Source organism: Rattus norvegicus, chromosome 4 (assembly GCF_036323735.1).
Source record: "Rattus norvegicus strain BN/NHsdMcwi chromosome 4, GRCr8, whole genome shotgun sequence".
Taxonomy (NCBI): Eukaryota; Metazoa; Chordata; class Mammalia; order Rodentia; family Muridae; genus Rattus; species Rattus norvegicus.
The window spans coordinates 167527472-167538137 of record NC_086022.1 but is presented as its reverse complement, the minus strand read 5'-3'; the positions used below and the strand labels follow the sequence as shown (position 1 = coordinate 167538137).

General features: G+C 37.5%; 1 protein-coding gene across 1 annotated transcript; it reads right to left on the bottom strand.

Moving 5' to 3' along the window:
- Window positions 1-1625: 1625 nt before the first annotated feature.
- On the bottom strand, window positions 1626-3908 carry Prp25 (acidic proline-rich protein 25). Its single transcript, XM_039108535.1, has 2 exons — window positions 3851-3908; window positions 1626-2233 (listed from the first exon to the last, which is right to left on the bottom strand). The coding sequence occupies exons 1-2, from the start codon at window positions 3906-3908 to the stop codon at window positions 1626-1628; spliced, it is 666 nt and encodes a 221-aa protein (XP_038964463.1).
- Window positions 3909-10666: the final 6758 nt, after the last annotated feature.

The window sequence follows — 10666 nt, the reverse complement described above, 5'->3', positions numbered from 1 at the left end:
CTCTGCTGAGGGCCTCCTGGTGGGGGTGGGCCTTGTGGCTTTCCAGGCTGAGGAGGTCTCTGCTGTGGGCCTCCTTGGGAGGGTGGGCCTTGGGGATTTCCAGGCTGAGGGGGTCTCTGCTGTGGGCCTCCTGGTGGGTGTAGGCCCTGTGGGTTTCCAGGCTTAGGGGTTATAAAGCAAAATAAAACAGTGGAATTGAATCAGCCAATATATTAACAGGATATGCCAACATAAGAATATAAGCCAGACAAGTTTTACATTAGAGAAATGGATTTTATATTTCTACAGAAAATGAAAAGCTCTGAATACCATTATTATCAATCAGAGTCACAGCAGCAAGAAAGGAGAATTAGAGGGTTCTTTGGATGCCAGATTAGAAAAAAAGCTTACCCATGAAACCATACCAGTTTTCATGGACAGATCATCTTTTAATAAACTATTAAGAGAGGATTAAAATGATGCTTTTGATTCAGGCAGAAAAGGAGCAGTAAATGACCATGAAAGTGATATTTTTAAGAGGAGAATTCACAAGGTCTATGGTAGAATGAGTTAGGATACAGTGACATGTTTGTGCATGATAGGAGAACTGAAGGAGCTTTTTCTTCTGGACTTCAATAAATTGATAGGTGGACTTTGGTAGTCACAGAAGGAAGTGACAAAATATGGCTTTGGCAGGGGAAGCTTTCAGGATGTAATATAACAACTTTTAGCATGGTAGAATTATGTGGGAGAAGGGCAAGCCACACTCACAAAGATCAAGCTGGCTTGTGTCCCTTCAAACAAATCTGTCTAAACTTTTTAAATATTCCGAAGGATATGCTAAGGTCTATACTTTGATCTGGGTTCAGCTCAAGTATACTACAATGCTATAATATACCAAATTATCAGCCTGTTATTTTAAAATGTAAATAAATTTTACAACCCATTATGTTTTAGAGACCAGGCAAGGGAAAGCAGGAGAATACTTGTGCCAGGTAACTGGATTATGGACAATTGCTGAACTAAATTGCAAGAGCAAACCATAAGACTGGATTGAGCACATGGATTATTTTCAGTCCTGAAATTCCATCCAGAAAAAAAAAGACAGCAATCAGAAGTTGCAGGTTGATCATTTTATTAATGTTGTGAATCTCCAGTTCTGACCCTGCCGTGACAGTAGAAAAACAGGAGGGAGAGAACTTCTTACTCACTTTCTGAAATAAAAAATAATGGAGACAGGTTACAGAGAGAACATGACATGTCAATAATAAGCAATAAGAACATGCAGATAGAAAACAAACACAAGAATGAAGAACATGATGAGATCTGTGTATCCTTATGAATTCATGAGTCCCAGCCATGAGGTAAAGGACCTTAGGAAGAAAAGGGGTCTTCTTGCCAGAAACATATACGACATGGCAATAACTGTGGAAGACAAAATTTGGAGGACATATTCTTCCAAAGTCATATATTCTCTCATGGAAATATCATTAAATATTTAATACAGATATATGTTTTTGGGTTAAGGATAATGTCATTTCTACATATTAGGCTGGTTACTTTCTATACCCTGAAAAAATAGAGTTCAGTTGTCTGCAACACAGCAAGATGAAAAATATGAGTCATACCTTTCAGAGGATTCTGGTTTACTGAGGACCCAAACTCTGGAAAGATCCCTGTGGTCTGCCGAATTGGGGACCTTGTGGTGGGCTTTGCTGGTTTCCAGGCTGAGGAGGTCTCTGCTGTGGGCCTCCTGGTGGGGGTGAGCCTTGGGGCTTTCCAGGCTGAGGTGGTTTCTGCTGTGGGCCTCCTGGTGGGGGTGGGCCTTGTTGGTTTCCAGGCTGAGGGGGTTTCTGCTGAGGGCCTCCTGGTGGGGGTGGGCCTTGGGGCTTTCCAGGCTGAGGTGGTTTCTGCTGAGGGCCTCCTGGTGGGGGTGGGCCTTGGGGCTTTCCAGGCTGAGGGGGTTTCTTCTGTGGGCCTCCTGGTGGGGGTGGGCCTTGGGGCTTTCCAGGCTGAGGGGGTTTCTTCTGTGGGCCTCCTGGTGGGGGTGGGCCTTGGGGCTTTCCAGGCTGAGGTGGTTTCTGCTGTGGGCTTCCTTGTGGGGGTGGGTCTTGGGGCTTTCCAGGCTGCAGGGGGCTCTGTTGTGGGCCTCCTTGTGGGGGTGGGCCTTGCTGGCTCCCATTAGCAGGTGGTCTTGGTGGGAATCCTGGTGGAGGTGGTTTCTGATTTGGTGTCTGGTCTAGGATCTGAAGTTCTAAACGAATAAAGAAAATGATCAATGAACTTAGTTATACATAACACATGGTCTTTGGAATGCATGCATCAATGCTAAATATGCTTTCCACAATGATAAGAGTCATTGTCCTTAGACAAAAGTAAAACAAAGAAATTATCTTATCCATGGTGGTTCGGTTGCCAGTTGCGTTGTGAGAACAAACTGACTTTTGTGAATCTAAATCAAATCACTATGTTTCATGGTAAAAATCAAGTCCAAATGTAACCTTACACAGTATTAAATGAAGAAATCCAGCACAGGTTATAATCTTTGGGCTCCATACATTTTTCCTATTTTGTGTATAGAGTCAGAGAGAAAAGAGACACTGTGCTTTTCTTGTGCATTTCTTGCTGAAATAAACTAAAACGCAGGCAACAGGACGTTGTGTGTAGACACTGAGGACCTTTTCTTACCATAGAGGAGTTAAAATCAGAACACTGCATCTGAGTTTTATTTCCTAGCCACCACACCTTTGTGATGGAAACGTTAAATTTCTCCTATTTTCAGTGAGACCTGCCCTCTGGCTTATTCCAAATTAATTGCTCTCCCAGATAATGCTCTGTAGTGTAAAAGTTGGAGATTTTTTTGCCTGAAATTTTTCAAATTTACATTCATTAGTTCTTAAAAGGAGAAATGACATTGTGCATTAGAAATATAAGTAATTAATAGAAGAATTAATAGAAAATATCCTCCTTGCTAACAGGCAAGTAACAAGATTGAAGATTCATTGGTGCTTGCTTGATATTATTGGGAAAGAGTGTTCACAGTTGGCCATTGGGAAATAAAGCATAGGATAGACTCAAAAGTGAGGTCAGAAAAGCAACTAGCATCCTACAGGCGGTAAGAGATTTTAGCCATGATCTGTCAATTTTAAGGGAAGTTTTAGCCAATGTCTGTGAAATGACCAGCTAGCAGCAATTGGTAGCATCCAATGCTGACTACTATTCTGCGTGTCAACCACTAACTCACAAAATAAACTTCACTTTTGGTCCTCTCCATTGCCTCTTGAATCTCATTGGTTACACAGATATGTCATTATCTATCTATCTATCTATCTATCTATCTATCTATCTATCTATCTATCTATCTATCTATCTATCATCTCTTTCTCAATCCTGATCCTTTTATCTCTATATAATTTATAACTTTTATATCTTCTTCTTTAATTAGTTCTTATGTTTAATTTGATGTCTTTTCAAGAAAAGGATAAACATCTGAGTAAATGATTGAACAAAAAATGGTAACACCGTTAAATATAAAATGGGTGTGGAAAAATGAAAATTGGGAGGATTCTATTTCTCTATGCAAAAGTTTCAGTTGTATTACTTCATTTGCCATCCTAAGAACGGCTCTGGTATGTTTTTCATTCTGTCATCATCCCTTAATGTACTGCACAGCAAGGTTACTGGCACACATAGTTTATTTTAACTACCATAGTGTCTTCAAAACTGAGACTATCCATTTTTCAAAGCCAAAGACTCTGTGTTTTCATTTATCTCTCATAACTTGTTCTCTGTCCCATCTCCCTCCTGTCCTGCAGTGCTGTCTCTTTTAAAAAGAATCATGGTGCCCACAAACATATTCTCATACCATCACCTGCTTCCTGAGCATAGCTCAGGGTCAGCAAGACCGCTGTGAACAGGACCACCAGCATCTTGGAGGAGGCTCTGGTGTTTCTCCCAAGTCTGTGCTGGAATAAGCAGGGCTCTGCCTTTATAAGTAACACCAGAAGAATGGCACCTTTGAATTCCATTCTATGCTATTTCATACTTAACAGAGCAGGAAATCTTGCATCCCTGACTCCACACTGGGACATTTGCCCAGCAGGATGAGGTAAAGAACAGGTGTCAGTGCTGCCTTTCTCGATGGTACAACAAGGATTATATTGAATTTGAAAGAAATCATGTTCAAGAGAATAGACCAGATATTGAAGTCATAGGATCATCAGTATAGGCATATCTCATTCTATTTGATGAGACTCTCTGTATAATACTGTGTGTTGGGGGTAGAAGTAGTATGTGCACACCTGTGTTTAAATTGTTAGCAATGAATTATAACAAGATTGAACCAGGTCACTGTCTCTAATCAGTAGTATAGCTTCAATTTTATCACATATATGTGTCCCTATATGTACTGTAGTTACTTAATATTGATGGTGTCCAGTTTATTCATATACAAATTTGAATTATTACACCCAGTCAGCTAACCCTCAAAAAGTCTGCCCACTATTCTGTTGACCTAACCCAATAGTAGCAACATTGGCTGGTAATACATATGTTCTAATATTTCACTAAAATCCAAGTAAAAATAACCTGGAAACCCATATTTGATTTATACAAGTCAGTATTATGAATCTCTAATTCCTTGATGATTCATTGGATCATTATATATTTATAAAGTCCATAGACAGTTCCAACTTTTCAATTGTCCTATTTAAGTTGCTTATGGCTATAGTATGGTGCTTCACATGGCAGGAATCTTCTTGTTTCCCTCAATGTGTCAAGCACATACAGCTATCATGATTTTTAATATCAGTAATAGGCTCTGACATCAGAATGACATTCAACAATGTTTATATTCTATTTTCTGATAGCACTTCTTGTCAACTTTCTTTTTCTGTATTTATTTTCCTTTTCTTTTTATTAGTACTCAGTCCTGTGTTTTCCTATTTAATCTAATTCTTGGACAATCTTTAGGCACTCAAAGGGAACTTCTATGCTTTATTTTTCAAATTAAGCATATACAAAATATGCTTAACATATTGGACAAAAATTTGTTTTAATTTTCATTATTTATGTCTCAATTTTTATTTCAAAACTTGGTAACCAGATGCTCTATCTCCAAAAGATTTTCTTGTTTGCCTAATATATTTTACTTAAAAATATCCTTTCTTCATTGTCATGTCTCACCATTTCTTTCTCATTCTTTTCTTGGAATTATTAGTTTTTGACTATGTCTCAGTGAACATCTCTGTAGAATTTATTTGTGAGTTCTTTTTGGTTATGACACAGCATATGTTATTTTGGTCCTACCTCATTGGAGGGAATATGGAGAAAGTCTCTTAACAGATACTGTGCCCCTTGTGATTTGTGAGTCACTGGAATCTATGCTATTCGTGGAATGTCACTCAGATCTTTTCCACCTGAGTGTAGAGAAAAATATAGAAATTCTCCTTCCTTGATGGGCTATGTATGCTGCATGGTATGTTACCCTCACTAGATGTCCAGAGCCATGGTACATTTCTGGGATAATTACACTTGTACTCTTGGGGAACTTAATTTGCAGTTTAATGACCTTTATTGGTTATGCTAAAAGCAAAATGAATTTCATGTTTTCATGAGATTGATGAGGATTAGAGATTGTTTTACTCCTGACAGGTCTGCAACTTCTAAGAATACTTCATAGAAAGAAGATCTGTTGTCCTCTTCAGTTTGTTACAGCAAATAATCCTAATTGAGAGTCACACAATGGGCCAGCTATCTCTGAGTGGTGATATTTTTGCTAGAAGTCAGCCTTATCCTTGACTTATTGCATCCGGGAAGACAGCAGTTTATTCTTCCAAATATCACTCATCTCAGGACATTTCCCTGACCTTCTTATCATCAGCCATATTTGAAATAGATTAATGTATCATTAAAGAAAAATATCATCTTTGACCATGTCAGGCATATCTGAGGCAGAAAATATTAAAAAGCTGAGGATGTACTTAATGTCTTCAGTGGAAAAATAACACTTAGCACGTATAAAATTATTAAACCATGTTAGCTGACCTTAATGAAGACCTGACTCTCTACCTTTCTCTTTAGCAAAATTTATATATATATGCATATATATTGAATTCATAATAAATATATTCAAAGATGTTATGAACTTGAACTTAGGTTTTATGTTTCTTCATCTTAAATGTAGTCTCTTCATCATTAGTTCAACATGGATACCAAAGAATAGCAGCCACACACTGTTGGGCATACATGAAACTTAATTGCATAGAAGCCTTTTGCCTAAAAGTCCAAGAGTCCTGGTCTATATACACCTAATTCCTGAGACTTTTATCTTCATGACTGTTTTTTGATCACATGGGTTTTGCTTGTTACATATTTGTGGTACTGTCATCAAAGGCCCTTTTCTTGTCAAGACACACGCAAATGACCTTTTAAATATATTTCAACTCATTACATGATTCTTTGAAATCTTGATTCATGTGTATGATGATTCTGATTGTGCTCACTTAGTAGTCTCTCCTAATTTCCTCCCATCTCTGTTATGTATCCCTCCTCCCTAAAAGTCCCGTCCATAGGATGAGCTCTTTATACTCTTTGTTACACTGTGAGTTTCATTATAGATGTTATATCACAATTTGTTCAGTTCCCTTCAAAGGAGGCAGGTGCACTTTCTTTGTTGTATACAAAGCAATAATTCCTTTCCATTCCCTAAAATCCCTCAGTGTCCCCTGAGCTCATAACACCTGTGGTTATCTGCAAAAGATTCACCCAAGATTGACCTAGTTAAAATGGGTGGAGGAAGTTTCACAATGCTGAATTCTTGATGACTGCTTATGTGTGTGGAGATTAGTTTATTTGGATAGTGTGGCTACTGCTAACTTGTGTATTCTCCAGTGGATGGCCTTACATCTTCTAGAATACAGACAATACCTATTGAAATGAGTGGAATATAAAAGTATAATAATGTGTTGACCTGATATTTGAAAAGGGACATGTTGAGGATCTGGAGAAAATGACTGCAAAAGAGTAGTCATGAAAATCATCAAAATAGATCTGTAGATTCATGAAAATCTCAACAACTAAATAAAAGTTATTACATCTGCTCCACATTTTCAGTTTACATATGTTCTCTTAGTTAGTCAACTGCCATATCCCTCTTTAATACATACCCTTTCAAGCCTCTGGTTCTCTCCATGTACTCTAACTTAAACACGGCACTCATTTTGAAGCCAGGAATTGCTTAAGAGAGCAGACTGACATCTGACTCCCTGTGCTTGTTTATTTCTCTCAGTTTAAATTTTATCAGTTGTATGTCTCTATTGCTAATGTCATAATTTTAATTTTCTCTAGTTCTGAATATATTTATATTGCATGTACCCAAAAAAACTTTTATTATTCATTCAGAATTTGATGGATGTTTAGTCAGCTTCCATTTCCCTGCCTTTGTATGATGGTAGCAATAGACATGTGTGTGTGTATCTCCATCACAGGTTATAAAATCCCTTTATTTCTATGCCCAAAACTGTTTAAGTTGTGGTGTATGATGACTTTTAGCTTTTCAGAAAACATCACAGAGATGTCTTTTTTCTTTAATCACTCTGGTGACCTAAACCTTGAAACAGAGGTACTGCCTGTTTTATGGGTCTTTAAATTTTTTCCATGACCTCCAGAAGTAACAAGTCAAACTTTGTAATAATTAAGTACCCTCCAGTTGTATTTCTATGGATTCTCTTTGTTGTACCGATTTTTACAATTTTATATATTATTTCAGTATAATTATATATTTCTAATTTCTGTCATTAGCAAATCCACCTGACTTTTCAGTGTGTTTTGCTGTATAATCATTTGTACAATACTTACTCATTTCTTCATATTTCTCATTTGGGAGTCTGAAGCTTCTCTCTAGCTTTATAACACAATTGTTGTCTACTCTGTCCCCTATAATCCTTTCAGCTTCAATAAACAATCACCATGTGGCTTACATCCTGCTAAACATTTTTTTTCTGTTATCATATTAACATATACATTTCATACTGTTATATTTTTTGGGAATCTATGAAAGAAGATCCCTGTCACAAATATTATGCCAGAATAAAGACCATTTCTTCTTTAAAAACAACCAGCTTTCTGGGGTCACCATCACATCAAAATGATGATGACCCCAGAAAAATTTGAGCAGGTCTTCTTGTATGGAACCAAAGGAAACTCTCCAGAAAAATAATATAATCACTAATGTGTTCATAGGGTCCAAATCCCTGATGTTAGTTTATTTACTACCCTTGGATTAGGTAATCTGAAACCTCACTGGTGGGTAAAGAAATGCACTAGACAAACTGACATTATGAGTCCTGAATGAAGAATCACAGATTGGAGTTCCCAGACCAGATGGCCTATCCTGAGGGAAGGTATCTCCCAATCCTTTGGCTCTCTTCAGACTGTTCCTGTGGTGGGGACAGATGTTACTGTCATGTTCCTCTACTTTGAGGTCTGAAGCTGGTGCAGATTGCTTATGGCCTAGTTTCAAGGTCTGTTCCTGGAGTGGATGACCTATATCCTAGTTTCTGATTGGAGACAAATACAGAAATGAAAAGACTGCTTCAATATCTTGGTCTCTAAAGAGCCATGCAGTTTTCTCATTGTGAAATAGAGTCTAACTCTGCATCTCAGTAAACAATCTTTGTTAAATTTGCCAATTCCTGCTTTACCTTGATCACTGAAGTGACTTTTAACAGGAAAATGAATAGCAATACTGTCAACAAACATGGGCTTCCAATCAGTCAATTACAGCAAGTCATTTTGGCCTTGGAAGAGAGTTAGAGTAATATCATCCCCATAATTAAACATTTGAAGACATAGTTGAGAAATATACATGAACTTCTTAATAATTAAATTTTACTTCATTTTTGTATAAAATTTGTTTATTCTATTTTGGAATTGTCCCATGAATCTTAAGTTAATATATACCCAAAATCATTATATATTTTAACCTATATTTATACATAAGGAATAAAAGTACTAGTGTATACTCCTTATATTACTTACATAATTATATGATAGTTAAGTTTGTATAGGATATATAATGCCTATCTATAATCTTTGTACATACATAAGTATATTTAATGTGACAAACACACACACACACACACACACACACACACACACACACATGCAAACTCTTAGAAAATGTTTTACATTTCTACTGGTATTACAGGAAACATTTGGAAGGTGTTTACCTTGTGCTGTTTCCTCTTTATAACCACCTTTGTATGAATTTGATAGGGGGTGATGATAGTGATCATAATATTGTTGCGATTATTTCCTTCAATCTACCATGACATCACTGAACCTCAGAATAAATCTTTCATAATCGTTGTCAATGATATCTGTTGCTACAGTTCCAGGATCTACATACTTACTAGCATCATTCATTATTTACTGGATAATTAGTTGCAAATTATTTGGTAATACACTGAAATAAATTAAAATAAAATAAAATATTAAAGTACTTATAAGTAATTTTTCTCAAATTTACTATTCTAGTCTCCTTGTAAATAACTGCTTGACAAAGATCTACCAAAAGCATCTAAATACCTACCTTCCCTGCACTTGGATGGTATTGGTGCTCTAGCGTTTACAAATCCTCTGAAGATAACCAGAACTCCAAATGTGACAAACACTTGCAGAAGCCACCTGCAGTTGCCAGACTCATACCTCTGCTTGAGTAATTCATAGTCATCTGCTATGAACAATATGGAACATCCTCATGTCAAAAACATGGGATTAAAAACAAAACACATTTTTTATAATATTTCTGTGTTTGTTCAAGAAACCAAAATTCCCTGTACAGGAAACTTCAGTGGAATTTGGCAAGAATAATCAACCTCTGTCTTGAATGAATCACTCTGACAGTTCTACGAAAGATGGATGAAGCTCCTGTTTGAAGGCAGGCGTTTTATAATACCCATTTGGAGCCTGCTATAATGTGGGGAGAGAAATATTACAGAAAAATTGAGACCTCCATATGAACAATAATGCCAACCACCGACAGCTTCCAGGGACTAAGCCACTACCCAAAGACTATACATGGACTGACCCTGGGCTCCAAACTCATAGGTAGCAATGACTAGCATAGTAAGAGCACCAGTGTAAGGAGAAGCCCTTGGTCCTGCCAAGAGTGAATCCCCAGTGAACATGATTGTTGAGGGGAGGGCGTTAATGGGGGTGGATGGGGAGGGGAACACCCAGATAGAAGGGGAGGGGGAGGGGCTAGGGGGATATTGGCCTGGAAACCAGGAAAGGGAATAACAATCGAAATGTAAATAAGAAATATCCAAGTTAATAAAGATGAAAAAAAGGAGAGAGAGAGAGAGAGAGAGAGAGAGAGAGAGAGAGAGAGAGAGAGAGAGAGAGAGAGAGAGAAGTGTTGTGGACATTACATAAGGAAGCAGTTGCGTGCACATTCTAGAAATTGTGAACCAGAAAGTGTAGCAGGCAGGTATTGAAGTACAACATGCCACAAGATAACCCCTCAATCTTGCACTATAGGGGAATTTGGATGTCATTACCAATGAATGCTCTGAGGGGCTTTCAAAGGTGGCATTTTCCTCCATATTCTTTTTGTTCCTACAGAAATCCATAATGTCAAAACCTTGGATAGGAGGATGATTAGATGTGTCTCTAAAATTCTTTG

Bases quoted from the DNA above. Each gene is read 5' to 3' on its own strand.
- Prp25 (XM_039108535.1), bottom strand. From the start codon at position 3,908: ATGCTGGTGGTCCTGTTCACAGCGGTCTTGCTGACCCTGAGCTATGCT. The intron at 2,234-3,850 runs GTGATGGTATGA...TTATTCGTTTAG, and splicing joins GAGCTATGCTCAGGAAGCAG to AACTTCAGATCCTAGACCAG.